Here is a 23,595-nt window from a genome sequence, read left to right on the forward strand (position 1 = left end):
TTGGAGTTTAGGTCACGGATGTTGGTGAAGTGGATGTGTAGGGTTTTATGAGTCATATGTTGGACCACATGGGTCTTGCACATTTCCTATGCAGTGCCTGCATGCTGGTCTCTATGGTGGCTGCTAGTGGCATCACTTGGTTTTTTCACCAGTTTATCTTGCCTGTAGTCCAACTGTTGTCACCATTTTGACGTTTTTCTTCGAGTTGTCTTCGAAGCTGGCGTATTTGTTCCCTTTGTGCAAATTATAAGTCTGGTTGTGCACATATGCATGATTGGGGATAGGTGTCTTTGAACTTGTTGATTGCTGTTATTATTTTTGATGTGCTTGTCACCGTGTCGCAAGTCACTTTTACTAGGCGTGGAAAGTTTGTTCCATCCTTCCTTCCTTTTATTTATAGGCCCGAAACAATGGCACCTGACAATATTCTTAGGATCGCATGGCATAGATAGATTATATAAGAAAGCATTTGATTCCCTCCCACACTCCTAGATCCTAAAATCACTACAAATATTTGGAATGAGCAAAAACATATGTTCGTTTCTGGCTGCTACTAGGATATAATGGTAAACAACTTTAATAATCAATAATGAACAATTCAGAGATATCAGCATTAAACGTGGACTTTTCCAAGGTGATTCCTTGTCGCCATTGCTCTTTAACATTTCTTTGATACCTTTGTCTATGATTTTGAAGAAAACAAAACTTGGATATGAAATTCCTAAATATAATATTAAAATTTCCCATATGTTGTATATGGATGACTTGAAGTTATATGGAAAATCGGCCCAGCAAATAGACTCTTTACTGAGAACAGTTCATATTTTCAGTGAGGACATCAATATGGAATATGGTTTAGATCAGTAGTTCTTAACCTTTTCAGTCACGGAACACTTTTGATTATAAAAAAATGTGGAGAACACCAAAAGCCTAAGGGTCATAAAACTAACAATAAAAATATGCATGGATTTGCCTTTTATAAAAATGGAACTTCATTTTAATGTAATGCTTGAGCTTGCCGGCTTTTGCAGATTTCAGCAATATCAGGTCTAATATGTGATACAGCTACTCTTTGTCTATGTTATTAAGTCTTTCACGCTTTTTAGTTTTTATATTGGTTAGTATTGAGAAACCGAGCTAACATAAATATGATGTTGAAAATTGTAACAAAATTTTCACTGCTCTTGTGGAGGAAGCTGGGTATTCGGCTTGGGCAAAAATCAAAAATTCCTCAAGAGTTATTTCAGAGAATTTCATTTTTAGAGAATTTTTAGAGAATGGATTTCTTATCCAGTCATAACTGTGTGTATTTAAGGAAGGAAAGTAACTTGAAATCTTTTCTTTCAATATTATTAAATGTTCTGTTATAACAGAAATAATTCCCTCTACATTTTTTATTATGGAGCAAAGGAAACATAACTACTGTATTTTTTTTTTCTGATATGCGGTTTTTCCAAAGAGACACTTTTTTCTGAAAAGCTGACAATTTGTCAATGGATGTCAAAATATTTTCATTTTTCCCTTGGATACTTGTATTAGCGCTATTCAAGTAATTAAAAACAGCTGCTAAATATGCCAATCTAGCATACCAAATATCATTTTGAAGACATTTTACAAAAGCATCTATACCTTCATTTTGAAAAAAAGGCCAATAATTCATTCTTAAGTTCTAAAATTCAGAATTGCACATTACTCCTGGATAACCATCTTATTTCAGTGTGCAAAAGCAAAGATTGGTACTTGGTTTCCATGAATACGCAAAGTTTTTTTTCATTTTTTAATTTTTATTTTTTTAAAGGCATGCTTTTAAAGGTCTTGACTTGATGAAATTTACCATATTCCCATCTTGGTCTATTACAGGTTTTAACATTGACAGTAATGTTTCTGAAACTAGGAATTCTCTGTGCAAAAAAACAGTGCATAGATATAATATTTATAATATTTGGGATTTATTTTCTTTGAAAATAAACAATATTCTATTGGTTTAGAAGTCAACGCGCATAGCAGTCTTCAGTTGTTAGGATCAGAGTAGCCAATTACACTCGGAACTGTGTCATGTGACATCTTTCACCGGCGGAACACAAGTGTTCTGGGGAACACCGGTTAAGAACCACTGATTTAGATAAATGTGCAATTTTATCTATTAAACGAGGAAAAATTAATGACACTAGCAATTTTAATTTTGACCAAAAGACTATATAAAAGCAATTTTAGCTGACGAACACTATAAATATCTGAATTTTAGAAGCCAGTGATATTCTCCACTTGAACGTTAAACAACAGGCAGCAGCAGAATACACCAAAAGAGTTAGAAATGTTCAGAAAACAAAAGTAAACGGATTAAACACAATTCTGGGGAACACCGGTTAAGAACCACTGATTTAGATAAATGTGCAATTTTATCTATTAAACGAGGAAAAATTAATGACACTAGCAATTTTAATTTTGACCAAAAGACTATATAAAAGTAATTTTAGCTGACGAACACTATAAATATCTGAATTTTAGAAGCCAGTGATATTCTCCACTCGAACGTTAAACAACAGGCAGCAGCAGAATACACCAAAAGAGTTAGAAATGTTCAGAAAACAAAAGTAAACGGATTAAACACAATTAGAGTAAACGAATTCTTGGGCTATATGATCCGATACACAGCTGGCATAATAGATTGGACAAAAGAAGACCTGGACAAACTGGACTGCAAAACTAGAAAAGTAATGACTATGCACCATGCATTACATCCACGAAGTGATGTTGACTGATTGTGCCTACTGAGGAGAATAGGTGGACGGGGTCTGCTGCAAGTGAGGCAGATTGTGGAAGAAGAAGAAAGTAGCTTAAAAAGTTACATTGACAATAGCTCTGAGCCAATGCTTCAAGCAATTACACAAGAGGGTCATTAGGAAGCAACAGGAAACAAATGCGATCTGAACAGCAAAATAACTGATATGAGAACTGGAAAAATAAACCTTTGCATGGCCAATTTCTTATACTGAGGAGAAAACTGATGTGAACAACACATCACAATGGTTATAATATAGATATATTAAAAAAGAAACAGAAGGATTTGTTCTAGCGGCTCAAGAACAGGCATTACAAACTAATACAATAAAAGCAAAAATTTTGAACATCGATAATAAAAGGAAATTCAGATTATGTGATCAGAAAGATGACACTGTAGAACATCTAATCAGTGCTGGCAGCAAGATAGCTCAAACTGACTATAAATACCACCTTGATCAAGTGGCCAAAATAATTCATTGGCATGTATGCAAAAAATATCGCTTTCCCACTTCTGATAACTGGTGGCAGCATAAAATAGAAACAGTACTGGAAAACAAAACAGCAAAAATTCTCTGGGACTTTAGAATACAAACTGGTCGGCATTTGGAGCACAATAGATCTGACATCACAATTATTGAACATCGACAGGTTTGGACTATTGATATTGCAGTACCGATAACAACATTAACAATAAAGAACTGGGAAAAAATGCTAAATTTTAAGATCTGGCAATCGAAGTTGGCCTGCTGTGGCTTAAACACACCAAAATCATCCCAATAGTTATTGGTGAACTTGGTGCAATTTAAAAGAAGCTATCCAACTATTTACAGCAATTAAACATCAATGAAGTGACTCCATATGATCTACAAATACAGCATTACTTGGGACAGTCCATATTTTACGACTCTACCTGACAGACTTCCTAGATTCTTGGGGAGAATCTGAATTGTTCTATATTACCAGTGAAATTGTTGTTTAAATGATATTTCATTTTGACTGTGTATCAATTATGTGAATAAATTAATAATAATAATAATAATAATAATAATAATTAAATATGAGTAGTAATTTACTTACGACAATGAATTTCATCTGAACCTTCTTTGCAGTCTTTGACTCCATCACAAATCCATGCTTTAGGGATGCAAAATGAATTATCACAACAGTAATAATTGTCAGGACAAGAAACTTTTTCCCACTGGTTGTACTTGTAAGAGCCTAAAGCAAGAATATAGTATAAAACAATAAAACATACACATTAATTTATATAGGATACCCCATAGAACACTATTATGCAAATTGGAGCAGATGGGAATGGATATTAAGTTGGTGATATGGATAGGAGAATGGCTCAGGGAGAGATATCATAAGGTGGTGTATGGAGGAGCCGAGTCCAGAATGAGGCAGGTGACCAGTGGTGTGCCTCAGGGCTCTGTGCTTGGGCCAATGTTGTTTAATTTGTATATAAATGATATAGGAAATGGCTTAAAGGGAGATATTCAGTTGTTTACTGATGATGCAAAGTTGTGTAGTGCAATAAAAAATCAAGCTGATGTTGAAAGTTTGCAGGATGATTTAAATAAGCTGGTAAAATGGGCAAAAGATAATGGATGTCAGTTCAATGTGGAAAAGTGTAAAGTCATGCATTTTGGGATTAAAAGATTACCAGCTGTGTACTACATTGATGGAAAGGTACTCCAAGAGATTGATGAAGCTAGGGACTTAGGGGTGTTGGTAGATAGGGAGATGAAGTTCAGAGGACACATTGCTAAAGTGTCCAAGATTGCACATAGGATTACTTGGTTGTTGAGGAACACACTGACATCCAGAGATAAAGAGGTTTTAATTCCCCTTTATAAGGCATTGATACTTCCACATTTGGATTACTGTGCTCAGGTCTGGTCACCTGGATTCCTTGGAGATGAGGAGGCTGTGGAGAGGGTTCAGAGAAGAGTGACCAAGTTGGTGAGTGATATAAAAAATGCCCCCTACATTGATAGATTGAGAGCTTGTGGATTGCAGAGATTGGTTGATAGGCGAAGAAGAGGGGATATGATAGAAGCACTTAAATTACTGAAAGGTTTTTATAGGATTGATGCAGGGGAAATGTTTCAGCTGTGTGATAGTGATGGAAGAACAAGAGGTCATCTCTGGAAATTAAAGAAGAGTGTGGTTAACAAAGGTGTCAGAACAAGGTTTTTTGCCTGGAGGGTGGTGAACGAGCAGAATTCATTGCCTGACTTAGTTGTGAGCTCTTCATCTGTAAATGAATTCAAGAAGAGATATGACAGATATTGTTTTGCTAGTTTGGGTCTCCCGTGATGAGTCTACTGACTCCATGGAGATACCCGTAATAATAATAATAATAATAATAGTTATAGGGAGCATATATAGTTTATAGTTTATATACAATATATGGGGTATGCAAGAGGAACAGGGAAATGAGGGGGGGGGGCACTCGGGTGGACAGGGAGACATGCCATAGAGATGGTGGATGCTGAAAGTAGCAGTGAATGTGTGTATGGAGATGGAGTATATTGCGATATAGGTGGGGACATTGAGACTGAACAGATATATCTGGTAAGTGGTGATAAACGTGATTGGGCAAGGGCAGGTGTGGTGAGAAAATCACACCCAACAAGTGGCTTGAGTAGCACTGGTTATAGATCTAAAAATGAACTACTGTTTGTTTACAAATGCCGGAAGTATCAGACATTTTTTGTTTTTATTTATTTATTTATTTTATATCTGTTTCACACACGATAAGTGTCCACGAGACCTATATCAGAGTAGTGCAGTGTATAGGCAAGAGGAATAGAAGAAAGGAGGAGTCTGTTCACATTTTGCTTGAACAGCTGAGAGTTGTAATCTTCGGGGAAGGTCGAGTAGGAGAAATTTTTCTAAAGAACACAAGTAGATGAAATGAAAAAGGAGGCAGTGAAGTTGGTTCGGTGAGTTTCAAGATGGACTGTAAAAGGGTGTTGATTAGCAGTGGCTCTTGTTTTAATGATTTTGGAGGATAGTGGAGGAATAATAGTGACCAATTCAGCAGAGCACTGTACATGAAAGTATCTGTGGAAGAGGTAAAAGGCAGAAACTGAACGTCTATGAGAGACGGATCATTCATTAACTGGAATGGTCTCATGGATAGAATTGAGCAATCTAAGAGAATATTTTGGTGCACCAGCCCAAATATAAGAACAGTATTCCATGACTGAGTGGATTTGGGCTTTGTATAGAAGCTGTGAAGGTGTGAAGTGGTGTCTTGTGCGAAAAAGTGCACCAAGGTTTTTGGTGGTTGCAGATGCTATAGTTGAAATATGGTTGCGCCAGAAAAGAATGGAGGTCAGGTCAGTCCAAGAAGAGAAATCGATGTTGTTTGGATATCTCAGTATTACTGAAGATAAGAGGGAAGGGTGTGAGCTCTTTCATGCAAGATATCAGACAGAACTGAGTTTTGGTCTGAAGTTTACAAGGTTGTCTTTGCCCCACTGGGATATAGCTAGGAGATCTGAGTTCATGTTTCTGGTCATCATAGATCATGAGGATTCTAATACTTGAACACTAACAGGTTTATTGAATGAAATGGAGGAATCGAGTGTACTGTGTACTTCCAATCCTATCCACAGCAAAGCTATGGATAGGATTGGAAGTCTGTGAGAGCAGGTCGTTTATATACAAGAAGAAGAGAATAGATGAAATAACAGAACGCTGAGGTACTCCTGCATTGGTGGGAAAATCTGAGGAGAGTAAACCGTCCACCACTACACATATTGGGCAACCAGGAGAAAGTTTGCGATGCAGTTGTATAGTGGGGAAGGCAGACTATATGATGGCAGTTTGGTGAGTAGGACCCTATGCCAAACTTGATCAAAAGCCTTTGAACGTCGAGGGCAATCACATGAATTTCCTCAAATTTCTCCATGGCTCGAGTCCATAGGTGGGTGATGAAAGCAAGATCAGCTGTAGATCACGAGTGATGGTCCACAGACACGTAATTCAAGAGTTGGCTGTTGATTGGATAGTAGTTCCTTGGTTGACTTTTATCACCTTTCTTTGGGATGAGCTGGATGTGTACTTGTTTCCATGTTGTTGGATAGATGCCAGTTGAATAGGATATATTGAAGAGGCGATACAGGACAGGTATTAGTTCTGGGTCACAATTTTTTAACATAATAAGTGAGATACCATTAAGACCAAATGCCTTGTTGGTGTTCAAGTTATTCAGGATTCTTCAGATTTCTTTTTATCTAAAGACTATACGAGAAATGAAGTGAGTCATTCTTTGTGGATTGGAGGGAACTTTGCCCAGGTCATTAATGCAGGAATTGGAAGAGAAGACTGATGTAAATAAGTTAGCCTTGTCTTTTGATGAGGTGACTACAGTACCATCGGGATGTGAAAGTGGCGAAATCCTGGGTGGACGAAAGTTGCAACCAATGGCCTTGGCAAGGGACCAGAAAGAGACTGCCATTTGGAAAGGAAGCAAGTTTGCAGCATTTGGCTCTTTCAAAGTCTGACTTGGACTTGGTGAAGATTCTTTTACAACTATTGTGGGCTGCAGTATAAGCAGAGAGGGTAGCTGGAGTTTAGGTCTTGAACCAATTGTGGTACGTAGAGGTTTTTTTCATTTCTAGTATTGCCATACTTATTTGAGAACCAAGGCTGGAATGGTGGCTGAGAATTTAAACTGAAATAGGGGATGAAAGCCTTCAGTCCTTTGACGATGATTTCTATTATTTCTGGAGGGTTGTCAGGTATTATAGTATGAAGATTGATGATCTCAGATAGGTCATTGCTGATGGCAAACACCTCAGCATCCTAGCTTGCTTGGTCAGTGAAACTGGAGAAGAGAAGCCAATATGAGTTGTGGACATTGAAATCCCCAAGAAGGATCACCTCAATATTAAAGTATTTCAACTGCAGAAAGTTGAGCTTTAGAGAAGAAAGTTGAGCTTTAGAGAGGCCAACTTTCTCAACTTTTCTTATCATTCTCCAAACTCCATCAACTACTCTGAAGAGGTCAGAGTAGTTGATGGAGTTTGGAGAATGATAAGAAAAGCGTATGAGGAGGGTGGGTTGATTTTGTAGGGAAATTTTGAGCCAAAGCAGATCAAACAGTAGGGAATTCAAGAATTTGCAGTCTCTGGCATAGTATGTGTCGCATAAGTGCCATCCTTGTGGCAGAAAGAGCCATGTGATGCATCTTCTTCTTCTCCCATAGTCCTAAACGAACCATTGGGTCATTCATGGCTGGTAGGTGATACTCTTTCTAGCCTCCTCCAGTCGTCTCGGTCTCTTGTTCTTGATGTCAGTTGAGAAAGGGAGGAATTTGTCCATTTTTTGATGTTATCAGTCCATTTTAATCGAGGTCGGCCCTAACCCTTGATCCCGGAACGATGTGATGCACAGTTTGGGCAAATGAGGGTACCAGTTGGGGTTCTGAAAGTAATAGTGTTTTTGGTTTAGATCACTGTAGAAATAAGAGATATGAAATGATTTCACTGATTGAATTTATTCATCCCAAAATCATTGGAATAAGTGAAACATGGTTGAATGAAGAATTATCAACACATTAACACAATAATATTTTAATATTTGCCAAATATTTCAGTCTGAAATTAACAGCCTATCGTCAGTGGCTTGATAGGAACAGTTTACAAGGTGGAATACAAACAATTGATCATTCAAAAGTATAATGAGCCGCGTGATGTTACATTGCTAAGCACTAAAGAGAGGTAAATTTCATCAGAGTGATGAATAAATTATAGGTATTAATTCACAATTTAATATAAAAATCATAATTTATAAATTCAATTAAAGATAACAATAGGCTACTGTAAGAATTATAAGGTCTCAATTAAAGAAAAAAAACCTTAGTGTGTTATCCAGATTAAACTTTCCCATATTTTTGATAAGGATAGGCAATCATTTCGATTCAAGTTAGGGCGTTGAAGTAGAGCCTCAGCACTCTCTTTGGATAGGCGTTCGAATTTATAGCGACATCTGTGTAGAAGGCGAGTCTTGGACCAGAGAATGTTGTGTCTTTATCCAGTATAGTCCCAATCAAGACTTATTGGATTTGTTGTGAAGAATGTACGATTGATGTTCATGTATTCTTTTTTCCATAGAGCATCCGGTTTGTCCAAAATACTACAGATTGTAGTTACAAGGAACTTGATATACACCAGGTAGCGACATAGTTGAGCATTTATCTTTAGAAGAAGGGGAAATGGTGGATATTTTGTTAATAGGGATATAAGTGGCTGTTAAATCATATTTCTTCAGAATTCTTGAAATTGGTTCTAAAATTCCGGAAATATATGGAATTGGAACTCGACTTATTGATTCTTTGTTGTTCTGGATTTAACATTTAATATGTTCTGGATTAGACATTTTATAATTTCTGTTTTTTGATAAGCATGATGGCCAGATTAAAACCCACTTTTACTGGACATTATATTCTCAAATAATCTGCCCATCATCCAGTGCCGTAGCTAGAGCTTTTTTATTATTATTATTATTATTAAACAAGACCTCATGGAGTCAAAGACTCATCTAGGAGGTCCTTTTATCTCACACACATCTCATCATACCGGGTCTTAAACACATTCAAACTCCTTGCAGACACCACACTCTCAGGCAAGGCATTCCAATCATTCACAACTCTGCACGAAAAAAACCTGCCTCTCACTCCCCTACTCACACCCTCTTTATACAGTTTCCAGGGATGACCTCTGGTTCTCCCCTGATCTCCCACTATTCGCTGTAGAACTTCTCCACCATTGATCCTATAGCAACCCCTTACCAACTTGTAGGTCTCTATCATATCTCCCCTCTTCCTTCTCTCCACTAGTCTCTGCAAATTACATCTTTTCAATCTTTCCTCATACTCGACATTCCAGAGGTCAGAAACTACCTTAGTCAGTCGCCTTTGGACCCTTTCCAACATCTCCTCATCCTTCTGAAAACCAGGTGACCAAATCTGGGCACAATAGTCCATGTGTGGCCTAATCAAAGCCTTATACAATGGAACAAGAATCTCCCTACTTCTACACGTCAGTGTCCTCCTCATCATTCCCAGAAGTCTTTGTGTTGTCTTCACAATTTTGGCGATGTGACCCCTAAATTTTAGATCCTTATCCACTATCACTCCCAGATCTCTTATTTCCTCTACTTCCAACAATATATTCTTACCAAGCATAAATTCTGCATCCCATCTTTGTTTTCCAAATTTTAAAACCTTACATTTTGCAACATTGAACTCACACCCCCATTTGCTTGCCCAATCACTCAATTTATTCAAGTCTTCTTGCAAGGCCACAACATCTTCACTACTCTTTATGGTTCTTCCCAACTTTGCATCGTCTGCAAACAACTGAATATCTCCATCCAAATCTTCGCCAATATCATTAATATACAAGTTAAATAGTAATGGCCCTAAAACAGATCCCTGAGGCACTCCACTAGTGACTTTCCTTTTCCTGGATATTGCACCCCCATACACAACTTGTTGATACCTATCAGATAGCCAGTCTCCAATCAATGCCACCCAGGGCAGTCCCTGAGTCTGCCGCACCTCTCAATACTCACCAAAATACTACAAAAAGTTAAAACGACATATAGGGAAATAAATTAAAACACTATGTTTATTTTTGAAGTAAAATTTTAATTTCAACATTATAAAATGTTATTTTTCTTCCTTTTCTGTTAGTAAAATTGTCGATGGCATTGTTGAAGTTTATTTCATCACTCAGTTGCTGTTCTATAGACAGTATGGCAAGATTTCTTAAACGCAAAATGCTGCCTGGGGCAGACTGTCCCCTCTGCCCCTCCCCTATCTACGCCCTTGCCATCATCCTTATCAAAAAACAGGAATTATAAAATGTTTATTTCGACGAGCTAGAACTAATTGCTCAAACTCCCCACGAATTACAGAAAGAACTTTCAACTATCAAACATCACATGAAATTAAATGGATTCTCCGAAAAGACTACACAATTATTTTATTATTATTATTCAGGCCTCCATGGAGTCAAAAGACTCATCGTGGGAGGTCCTTCCTAAGAAACACAAAGTCTATCATACCACTCCTTAAGCTCATTGACCGTTCTCGCTCTGTTCAATTCCTACAATCCAATTCAAAACAACAAAGAATCAATATGTCGAGTTCCAATTCCATATATTTCCGGAATTTCAGAACCAATTTCAAGAATTCTGAAGAAATATGATTTAACAGCCACTTATATCCCTATTAACAAAATATCCACCTATTTCCCCCCCTCTTCTAAAGATAAACGCTCAACTGTGTCTCTACCTGGTGTATATCAAGTTCCTTGTAACTGCAATCTGTCATACTTTAGACAAACCAGACACTCTATAGAAAAAAAAAAAAGAATACAAGAACATTAATCGTACATTCTTCACAACAAATCCGATAAGTGTGGATTGGTGCAACACAGGATAGAGACAAGCCACAACATTCTCTGGTCCAAGACTCGCCTTGTACACAGATGTTGCTATAAATTCGAATGCCTATTCAAAGAAAGTGCTGAGGCCCTACTTCAATACCCTAACTTGAAAAGAAATGATTGCCTATCCTTATCAAAAATATAGAAAAGTTTAATCTGGATAACACACTAAGTTTTTTTTTTTTTTAATTGAGACCTTATAATTCTTACAGTAGTCTATTGCTATCTTTAACCGAATTTATAAATTAACATTTTTATATGAAATTGTGAATTAATACCTATAATTTATTCATTACTCTGATGAAATTTACCTCTCTTTAGTGCTTAGCAATGTAACATCACGGGGGCTCGTTCCACTTTTGAACGATCAATTGTTTGTATTCCACCTTGTAAAAACTGTTCCTACCAATCCACTGACGATAGGCTGTTAATTTCAGACTGAAATATTTGGCAAATATTAAAATATTCTTGTATTAACATGTTGATAATTCTTACTTTAACGTCACAAGTGTCTCTCAATAATAAAATGGTTGAATGAAGATAATATCGTAATTCGAATAGAAATGGAAGGATACAGTATTTTTCATGAGGATAGAAAGGACAAGAAGGGAGGAGTAGTGCTGCTGATGATAACAGAGGAATCATATCCACATAAGGTTGACATGAGAGAGGGAAATAGTGGCAAAGGTTATGAGGCAGTGTGGTGTAATGTGGAGGTTGACTGGAAGACATATTTAGTTGGATGTTGCTATAGGCCTGGGAAAGTGGAGGGTGATGATGAAAAAAATGTATAAATAACTTGGACGAACAAAGGAAGGGTATTTTATTATGGGTGACTTTAATTATGGAGGTATAGATTGGAATGAAGAAATAGCATTTGGGAATAAGGAAAATGAATTTCTTGAGTTCTTAAAGATAATTATCTCAGGCAGCATGTAAAGAAGGGCACAGGATGATCGAGGGTTTAGGATCTGATAATTTCATCAGAAGATGTAATTGTGAGTGAGGTTTTGCACTTTCCTCCAGTTGGTGAGAGTGATTATGAAGTAATCACCTGGGTTGTGGCTAACCATATGCAGACTTCTGTGAAGAAAGGACATATGTGGAATTATAAGGCTGGTGATTATGACAAGCTTAGAACAGTTCTTGGAACTATAGCACAGAATGAGAAGTGGAGTGGTAAGGAAATAAATGCTGTTTGGGAACTGACGAAGAAATACATAACAGCAGCAATGTATTATGAATGTATTTCGAAGACCAAAAGGCTGAATAAGGCAGGTGTAAAATGGATGAGTGTGGAGCTTAAGCATGAAATCTGGAAGAAAATACCATCAAAGCAGTACATCATGAATAATGGTAATAATCAGTTGCATGATGAGTATAAAGAACCAGGAGAGTGACTCTGTTAGTAAGGACAACAAAAGTGCAGTACGAGCAGAAATTAGCAAATCAGGTGAAGAAAAGCCCTAGAGAGATTTCGAGATATGGAATAATGATGATAGTAAGGTGTGGTTAATTGAGGGTTTGATTATGGGAAGTTCAGATAATTGAAAGATCACTATAGTTATAGTTTAACCTTTATATCAATGACATAGCCAGTGGATTGCAGGGGGATATTCAGTTGTTTGCGGATGATGCGAAGCTTGGAAGGATTATTAGTAATAGTGCAGATGTGGTAGCCCTGCAAGAGGATTTAAATAAGTTAGATAGATGGGCAAATGAATGGGGGTGTCAGTTTAATGCAGCAAAATGTAAGGTCTTGAGGTTTGGGAAACATCGATGGGATGCTGCATACTCTATGGGAGGAGTTATACTGGAGGAAGTAGGGGAGACAAGAGATCTGGGGTTGATGATTGATAGAAACCTGAAGTTTAGGGGACATATTGCAAAGGTGGTGAAGGTAACACAGAGGATTGCTGCTATTATGAGAAGGACACTGACCTGCAGAGATAAGAGGGTTATCATTCCGTTGTATAAGTCTCTGATCAGACCACACTTGGACTATTGTTCTCAGATTTGGTCCCCAGGATTTGAAGGGGATAAATTAACCGTGGAAAGGATACAAAGACGGATGACAAAGATGGTTTCAGGGCTGTACAAGGATAGTTATGAGGATCGGCTTAGAGAATGTGGACTGCAGAGTTTGGTGGATAGAAGAAGGAGAGGTGATATGATTGAGACTTTTAAACTGTTGAGAGGTGGTTACAGGGTTGACACTGGGGAGTTCTTTCGCTTGGTTGATCAGCGGGAAGGAGTGATGACAAGAGGCCATCCCTGGAAGTTACGAAAGGAAACTGTGAGCAAGAGGGTAAGGAGTGGTTTCTTTGTGTGGAGGGTGGTTGAGCCGTGGAATGCATTGCCTGATGGAGTGGTGGGAGCGAGAACGGTCAGTGGGTTTAAGGAGTGGTATGATAAACTTTGTGTTTCTCAGGGGGGGACTTCCCCTCGATGAGTCTTGACAGACTTTATGTCTTAGAAAGGACCTCCCTCGATGAGTCTTTTGACTCCTTGGATGCCTGAATAATAATAATAATAATAATAATAATAAAAGATCAGATGTGCTTTTGGAATAATCTTAGCTGAGGATAATTATGCTGATCACACATTCTGAATCTGCTAATAAAAAAAAAAGTATTTAAAATCAGTACTTACAGTAATCTTCATCAGACTTATCACCACAATCATCTGCTTTGTCACATCTCCAACTGCGTTGAATGCATTTACCATTGTTACACTGGAACTTGTCACTGGCACAGTGAGTTTTTTCTAAAATATCACAATAAATAAATAAATAAATAAATAAGAAGACTTAAATTAAATTGACAGCATTACATAAACAAGAAAAGATCAATATGCCATTAACACAGTAGAGTATGTTAATAATTTTGTCTTCATGTGTCCAATAATGGGAGATCAGGGGAGAACCTTCATGTGGGAGATCAGGAGAGAACCAGAAGTCATCCCTGGAAACTGTATAAAGAGGGTGTGAGTAGGAGAGCGAGAGGCAGGTTTTTTTCATGCAGAGTTGTGAATGATTGGAATGCCTTGCCTGAGAGTGTGGTGTCTGCAAGGAGTTTGAGTGTGTTTAAGACATGGTATGATGAGATGTGTGCGTGTGATAAAAGGACCTCCCAGATAAGTCTTTGACTCCATGAGATCTTGGGGTAATAATAATAATAATAATAATAATAATAATAAAAAACAAATAAATAAAAATGAATGATAATGCGATAGTAATGAAAAGAAGCTTAGAATACGCACAGGCAAACCCTACTTACAGGATAGAGTGAGGCGGGGAGATCTCACATTCTGTGTATTAGTGTCATCACGCTATGATAGTGATAGGGTGATTAGGAAGTGCAGCTTGAAGATGTGTCATGTATTTAAGGGAAGAATGCATTTGTACAAAAGTCACAGATTGCATTTGAATGGCTTTGTTGTGAGTCAGTTGGAGGGAGTTGCTAGAAAAAAGTGCAGTGAGTGATGTGGGTGAAGTGAAAGATGGCAACAGCGAAACAGATGAGAATGAACTGCTGAAAATGAAGGAGAGTGGATACTAGAAGTAGCAGTAAATGTGCATTGGAATGAATCAACACAGGAACAGAATGGCCTGGAATGTGGGAAGGAGGCATAATTGAGTCGGAAGGGATATTCAGGTGAGTGGGGATGAAGTTGATTTGGGATGGATAGGTATAGTGGGGAAATCACAACCAATAGGTGGCATGGGTATGACTGATTATAGCCCTTAAAGTGAACTGCTGTGTTTATTTACAAATGCCAGGAACATCAGAAAATAAGGTAGATGAAATTGTTTCACTGAATGAGTTTATGTCCGAAAACTGCTGGCATAAATAAAGGCACATGTTTGGATGATATTCTAGCAGGGATAGAAATGGAAGGATATGATTTTTTTGCTTGAATGGAATGGACAAGAAAGGGATGGAGAGAGGAGTACTACTGATGATAGCAGGGAAATCATGTCCATATACGAGTAAAGATTCAAGAGGGGAAATAGTGGCAATGATTTTTGAGGTTGTATAATGAGAGGTGGAGGTTGACAGGAAGAAATATTGTTGGATGTTGCTATAGGTCAGGAAATGTTAAGGATGATGATGAATAAATGTATAAGCAATTTGGATTAGTGAACAAGGGAAGGGTGATCATTATGAATGATTTTAGTTATAGTAATATAGAGTGGAATGAAGAAATACCCTTGCAATGTGATCACATTTCAAGGGTATATCATCCAGGCATTGACTTTGCAGTTACTGATGTTACAGAGACTGATGTGAGAATTGAGATCTGGAGGTACTCAGTACTGTATACTGAAAAATATCTGTTTTTTCAGTATATTTTTGATGAAGAGGATTCAGAAACAAGTGATTAAACTCGTGACAGGCCTGTGGAATGTTCTTTATGAGGATAGATTGAAGGTGTGTGGACTGCCGAGTTTATGATATAAACTTATAAGTTTCTGAAGAGATTCTTTAAGATTGGAAAATTTTCAATACATAGGGAGTAGGAGGGAAAACAAGGGCTCAAACTTGAAAGTTTTCTGATAGTGTGGAATGGATTGCCAGAGATAGTTGTGATGGCCCCAACAGTGAGCCGATTTGAGGTGCTGTATGATAAATATTGTGTTAAAGGATAAAATGAATCTCCCGTGATCAATCTTTTGACTCCATGGAGCACCATTATAAATAATAATACAATGGTTCCCAAAATCTAAGGACAATCTACACTTTTACCTGTATATGAAGAAATTTTCACGACTGCAATCAAATGTACGTTTTTGGCAAAATTTATAAATTTCTTCAGGATTAAGTAATTAACGTAGAGTGTTTACAGAGAACTATGCGAAGAGACATTTCAGTATGAAATATGTCTACCCAGAATTGCAATGCAGCTTTGACGAGCTGCATTGCAATTCTGGGTAGACATTGCAATATATCACATTGGCGGAACTGCACTCCAGGAGATTGATGAGGCCAGGGACTTGGGGTGCTGGTGGATAGGGAGTTAAAGTTTAGGGGGATCATTGCAAAAGTGGCTAAATCAGTTCATCAAATCACTTGGATGCTGAAGAATACTTTGACGAGCAGAGATAAGCAAGTTATTGTTCCTCTGCACCGAGCCTTGATAAGACCCCATCCTGATTACTGTGCCCAGATCTGGTCACCTAGGTTTCTTCTTGATGGGAGGAGGTTGAGAGGATCCAGAGACGAGTGACCAAGATGATAGCAGGTCTATGGAATGAACCTTATGAAAACAGGTTGAAGATTTGTGGGTTGCAGAAATTGGTTGATAGGCGGAAAAGGGGAGATATGATTGAGACATTCAAATTGCTGAAGGGTTTCTATAGGATTAATTCAGAGGATATTTTTTGAGAACAGGACTGGTGGTGGGAGGACTAGGGGACATCCATGGAAGCTGGGTGAGAGTGTGGTTAGTAAGGGTGTTAGAGCTGGGTTTTTTACTTTTAGAGTGGTGAATGAGTGGAATAAGCTGCCTGAGTCTGTTGTGGGTGCTATCACAGTGAATGAGTTCAAGGCAAAGTATGATAGATACTGTGTGAATATCAAATAGTTGTGATGGACATGATGTTAAGGGCCTCCCTCTATGAGTCTAAGGACTCCTTGGAGTTGCCCGTAATAATAATAATAATAATAAATTAAAGAAACGGAATGAAGACTAATAAGAGTGAGGGTGTGAAAGAATGCATGGATGAAGAAGAAGTAAAATTAAGTGATAAGCGAGCGAAAGGAAGTAAAGTGTAACAAGATAGTTAGTCTTGCGCTAACTATCTCTCTTTGGCTAATGGTTGGGATTGAACTTTTTCTTCAGTATCCAAAAAGTTAGGGTTAAAATGGTAGGGAATAATAGGCCTTAGATTTTTTTTTTATATTTACTATTATGATTAAAAATTGTTAATGTAGATTGGAACAAAATTGGGATTTTTAAAAGTACACTTGTTAGCTTCTTAAGATACTTTAATATAAATTATGTGTTTGTAGAACTTAATTATGTAATAATAAGTAATTAAGGTGTAAACTGATAAATAGTGAATCAAGTAACAAATTAAGTTGGCCTTAATTGTTTAATGACAAGAAAATAAAATTTGAAGTAAAATACATAATAGTGATGCAAAATATCTGTTTGAAGTCTCAGTAGTTTCCGTTTCTTGGAATTTTGCTGTAGTGTCTGATGTATGTGAAGATCTCTGGCATGGGCATACAGGTTTTTCTCCCAGAAACTTGGATTTTCATCCAGTAATCTCAAGGAAATTGACTGTAGAACCCAGTAGTAGTAGTAGTAGCACTTGTAATATATATATATATATATATATATTACTACGCACGATTCCTAAAATTGAACACAATATACTGTACTAATGCTTCATTGTCCTCTTCACGAGGATAATAAAACATTAGTGCTTCATGAAGAAGGCCCTTTTCGGCGCGTAAATGTTGCGTCACATTGGCGTTAATAGTCCGGGTGTGCTTTCAAAATGCATACACCTTTGAGCCATCGGAAAAGATGTAAAGACGGCGCAGCGTGTTAAATTCTTAGCTTTGCATTATTTTAATTTTTCCTGGTTCCCAAGTTAGTCGATCTCTGGCACTGGCAAGCGGGTTTTTCCTCCCGGAAACTCGGGTTTTTCGTCCTGTAAACTCAAGAAAATCGACCGTAGAACCCACATTATTTCAGACATTAAATATAGTTCCGCTGCACAAAGGTGGTTCCAAGGCTGCTGTTGAAAATTACCGGCCAATCAGCATAACAGGAATCCTCTTGGTGTCGCACTGATTAGATCGTCGGCTTGTTGAGTGCTCCTGAAAAGATTAGTATTTTGTGTTAACATTGGAAACTTTACAAGAATTTTAAGTAGTATTGTTTGCTTTTTGTTTCTTGGTGTGTCTGTGCAATTTTTGCGTGTTTTCTGTTATTTTAATTATTATTTTAAAGAAGATAGCGTACATATGGCACCGATAAAGAAAAAAATGACGGCCAGGTCGTCATGTTTGTTTAAGAGTTTTGATGTAAACGAATTTATGCAATGTGCTGCCTGTGAGATGTAGGCTTTGCGAAGAGCGGTGGGAGTCTGGTTAGAGGGTGATAGTGGAGTTAATATATGTGCAGAAAGTGTAAAGAGAATGAGGATCTCAATCGATAGTCAGAATGTAGAAAATGGCGGTGTGTTAGAGAATTGCGTGGTAGTGCCAGATAGGTGTGAGAGTGTCGTTGAAAGTGTAAATGAAGATAGAAATACAGAACGAATGGATGATTTGGTTGATAATGAAAATGGTGAGATAAATGCGAGTAGTGAAATTGCCCGTTTGAACGGTGCGATACACAGAGCTAAAAGGCAATTGGAGCATATGGAAAAATGTGTGTTGAACATACCAACAAATAACCGGCGAAAGTCTGTGACGGCAAATAATAGAATTTTCGTAAACGTCAATAAAATGAAGGAGCAAGTGCTGTATGGGGATTCGCTATTAAGAGGTGTGATAGTTGAGAGTTTAACGAAGTCGTACCAGCCGGGTGCGAACATAAAGGACGTCAGCGAATCTATTCGAATGGAAACAGAGGGTAAAAGAGATGATAATCGTGGCAGGAACAAATGATTTGAAAGAGGACAAAATGGAAATGATAGAGGATGTGAGGGAATTACTTGAGGTAGCAAAAGAGAAGAGTGAGAGAGTTAGGATGGTGAGTATCTTCCCGTGGTATGACAGCGAAGTGTTTAGAAGGAGGGCCATAATTGCCAATGACTTTATGCGTGGGTTATACATGGAGAGTGGTGTGGATTTTGTGGATGTGTGGAATGAGTTCAATAGGCGAAAGGACCTGTATAAGATGGATGGGTTACATTTGAATGGAGTGGGTGTACGGAGGCTTGAAAAAGTGTTGATGAATGATGTGGAAGTGGATGTACAGACTGAGGGAAACTAGATTTATTAAGAGGGGGGGGGAGTAGATATGCAGACTTTAGGGAGGCAGTTGAGTGTATGAATGAGTATATTATGCCCGAGCGAGTACGAAGGACAACAAATCAGAATGGGATAGTTAGTATAAGGCATCAAAGTAGGGATGGGACAAATGGGCTTCTGCTATTCATGTACACTAATGCCAGGAGTATTAGGAACAAGAAGGAAGAGTTTTTGGCCTTGGTTGGCACTACCAGGCCACAGGTTGTTAGTATTAGTGAAACAGACTGACAGAAGATGATAAAGCTAGTGGGATTGAATGCGACGGGTATAGCGTGTTCAGGAGTGACAGGGTGAATAAAAAGGGTTGGAGGAGTGTTATTGATGATAGCTGATGAGCTGCAGCCAAAGGAGTGCAGAAGTTGAACTGCAGGATAGAGAAAGAGCACATTTGAGGCTGTTTGGTGTGAGATAGAATCTAGCAGAACAAAATATACAATTGGGTGCTGCTATAGACCAGGTGATGGAATAGATGTTGGGCATAGTATGCATAGGCAAATAGAAGAAATGAGTGGAAGGAGGGTAATTATTATGGGTGATGTCAATTATGATAACATTGACTGGAAAGAGGAGAGGGCACATGGGAGGAAGGAATTGGATTTTATGCAGTTATTGAGGGACAACTATCTGCGGCAATGTGTAGTGGAAAATACCAGGGGGCAGAGAGTGCTGGACCTAGTAATTGCAACTGAGGATTTGGCTGTAATAAATATGACCACATTGCCACCAATTGGTGAGAGTGAGCTTAAGGTCTTGACTTGGGAAGTGGCTAAAGGTGTGGAATTTTCAATTAAGACAAGGTACATGCAGAATTATCGGGCTGGAAAGTATGACAAGCTTAGGAGTTTGATTGGTTCAGTGCCATGGCATGTAAAACTGCAAGGGCTGGATGTTGATAGTGCATGGGAGGTGGTTAAGAACTGTTTGCAGGAGGCAATGGTTGACTGTATACGAAGAGTCTGAATAATAAATCAAGTTGGGGTTAAATGGATGAATAACACTATTAAGCTTGAGCTGCAAAAAAAGAAACAGTTGTGGAGGGAATTTAAGGAGAAAGGTGACCATCAGGTGCAGGAACAGTATAAAGCTCAGGCCAGGATGGTAACAAGGGGTGGTAAGAAAAGTAAAAGCAGATTACGAAAGAAAATTGGCCATGCAGGCTAAAGAGAATCCCAAACAGTTTTTTCAATATGTTGCAAGTAAAAGGAAAAATGCTCATGGTAGAATGATCTTAAAAAATGCTGAGGGTAGGGAGGTAACCGAATCAGTCGATATTGTGGAATTAGAGCGAGCACTGTGCAAGAGTATATCATCCAGGTGGTGACTTTGCAGGAATGGAAGAACCAACAGCTTATACTGGAATTGTGTATAAGTAGAGGTAACTAGTCTATTACAGAACCTCATTGTCAATACATCTTTGGGATTGGATGGTATACCAGCTCGTGTCGTACGTGAAGCGGCTAAAGAATTGTCAGTGCCCTTGACCATTTTGTGTAATTTGAGCCTCGGGTCTGGGTCAGTCCCAAGAGGGTGGAAAGAGGGGAAAATAGTTCCGCTGCACAAAGGTGGTTCCAAGGCTGCTTTTGAAAATTACCGGCCAATCAGCATAACAGGAATCATTATCAAGGTCTTAGAGAAAATAGTCAAGAGGAAAATACAAGATTGGATAGAAGAAAATGGGATACTGTATCGGGGACAGCATGGTTTTGTGAAGGGTAGGTCATGCCTCAGTAACTTGCTCACGTATTATAACACAGTGACGGCTGAACTGGATAAGAGTAATTGGTTTATAGTGATTCTACTGGACCTTGCTAAGGCCTTTGATAGGATACCACATGGAATTCTAATCAGTAAATTGCAGCATATGGGGATGGACATAGGGTTGGTGAGATGGATAGGCGGGTGGTTGACGGAGAGATATCAGAGAGTGGGTTACTCAGGAGTAGAGTCCACAAGACATCCTGTGACTTGTGGTGTGCCACAAGGATCTGTTCTTGGACCACTGCTGTTTAATTTGTTCATTAATGATATAGGAAAGGATATCAGAGGAACAGTTCATTTGTTTGCGGATGATGCGAAGTTGGGTAGGGTAGGGCAATAGTGAATGCAGATGACGTCAAAATTTTGCAGGATGATTTGGATAGATTGGAGTTCTGGGCTAAGGAGAATGGATGTGAATTTAATGTGGCAAAATGTAAGGTTATGCATTTTGGGGTGAAAAGATTGGCGGCAGTCTACTGCATTGATGGAACTGTGCTCCAGGAAATTGATGAGGCACGAGATTTAGGAGTGTTAGTGGATAAGGAATTGAAATTTAGGGGACACATTGCAAAAGTGACCAAATCAGCTCATCAAATCACTTGGTTGCTGAAGAATACGTTGACAAGCAGAGACAAGCAGGTTATTGTTCCTCTGTATCGAGCCTTGATAAGACCCCATCTCGACTACTGTGCCCAGATTTGGTCACCTAGGTTTCTTCTTGATGGGGAGGAGGTGGGGAGGATCCAGAGGCGAGTGACCAAGATGATAGCAGGTCTGTGGAATGAACCTTATGAGAACAGGTTGAGGATTTGTGGGTTGCAAAAATTGGTTGATAGGCGGAGGAGGGGAGATATGATTGAGACATTCAAATTACTGAAGGGTTTCTATAAAATTAATTCAGAAGATATTTTTGAGAACAGGGCTGGTTGTGGGAGGACTAGGAGGACTAGTTGTGATGAATATGATTTGGGGCCTCCCTCGATGAGTCTAATGACTCCCTGAAGTTGCCCGTAATAATAGTAATAGTAATATTGTGTTAGGATTAGGGAGCACAAGATGGCAGTACATTTGAGCCGTCTCTCTTGACTGCGTACTGCTTAGTGATAGCCTTGGGCCATCTATCTCTGATTGGTACCAGTGGAGATTGAACTGCTCACTCAGTCTCCAAAAGTTAGATAGGGCTAAATGGCCTCGCCTACTCCCCGTATACGGGAATAAAGAGACGTTAGCTGATTTTTTTTTTTGATAATTTAAATTAGGATTAATTAATTAGTTGATTTTTAATAAAATATGTCGATCAATTTTTTAATATATGAAATTGTGCTTAAAACAATTAATTCTGAATACTTTTTTCCCCCCAAGAATTAAAGATCATTAAAATCGATGCAAAATGAAAATAATGTATTTATGGTTTACATTGACAAATAATTACATAAAAAAGCTAAAAGACGTTTATTGATGTAATTATTTAATTAAAGCAATAATTATAAAAAATTTTTGATGTAATTATTTGTTTCGAAGCTCCCCTCCCCTACTGGAAAACAAGACAGCACACTCAACCGAAATGATCACGCAATGCCACTGATATATATATATATATATAGTGATATAATTATCGGGGATAACCATGGACTAGCTGTTTCTGACTGGCTACCAATGGAGACTGAACTGTTCACCCAGTCTCTAAAAGATAGGTAGGGTTAAATGGCCTCGTCTACTCCTTGTAAGGGAATAAAGGCGTTAGTCATATATATATATATATAAACGTCTTTTGTTCACTACAGGAAATTGCTGAGGTCGTTTTACCCCTATCTAGTGTTTGGAGACTGAGAGAGCAGTTGAGTCTTCACTGGTAGTTAATCAGAGATAGCTGACTCAATCACTAATTATAAATGGCATCAAATGAATAGTAGGGGACAAGTGCTACTATTAGTAACCCCTAACCCTAGCTCAGCATGTTGAAAATTTTTCACTTGGTTATTATATTACTATTTGTTCCCTTATCCAAATGAAAGTGAAGTTTTCACGTGAAACTCTTCATGAATAGGTTATTTGTATTTGTACATGCTAATAGCTTCACATTAAATGCCTTAGTATGCCACGATACAAAGCACCCATCCTTTTGAATGTGCATTATACACATCCAAAGCAGACTTGAAAAAGTGTTGTTTAATGAAGTGGATGTGCAGAATCATGGAAACTAGATTTATTAAGGGGGGGGGGGGAGAGTAGATATGCAGACCTTAGGGAGGCAGTTAAGTGTATTAATGAGTATAATATGCCCAAGCGAATAAGGACAACAAATCAGAATGGGATAGTTAGTATAAGGCATCAGGGTAGGGATGGGGCTAACGGGGGTCTGAAATTCATGTACACTAATGCTAGGAGTATTAGGCACAAGAAAGAAGAATTTTTGGGTATGATTGGCACTTCCAGACCACAGATTATTGGCATTAGTGAAACATGGCTGACTGTAAATGATATAGCTAGTGGGATTGAATGTGATGGGTATAGTGTGTTCAGGAATGACAGGGAAAATAAAATGGGGGAGGAGTATTGCTGATGAGCTGCAGCCATGGAGAATAGAA

At 38.2% G+C, this 23,595-nt stretch overlaps 1 protein-coding gene across 1 annotated transcript in view; it reads right to left on the bottom strand.

The window, feature by feature from the left end:
* The window catches only part of LOC150102100 (uncharacterized), a 116,685-nt gene that overhangs the window by 79,683 nt on the left and 13,407 nt on the right, over nt 1–23,595 (bottom strand). The window contains exons 2-3 of the mRNA XM_090399973.1: nt 13,908–14,021; nt 3,862–4,002 (exon numbers count right to left, since the gene is read on the bottom strand). Coding sequence (XP_090256099.1) covers nt 3,862–4,002; nt 13,908–14,021 — 255 coding nt within the window. The remainder of the gene's footprint in view (nt 1–3,861; nt 4,003–13,907; nt 14,022–23,595) is intronic.

Source organism: Typopeltis vanoorti, chromosome 11, assembly GCF_054136105.1.
Source record: "Typopeltis vanoorti isolate ZY-2024b chromosome 11, IOZ_Tvanoo_1.0, whole genome shotgun sequence".
NCBI lineage: Eukaryota > Metazoa > Arthropoda > Arachnida > Uropygi > Thelyphonidae > Typopeltis > Typopeltis vanoorti.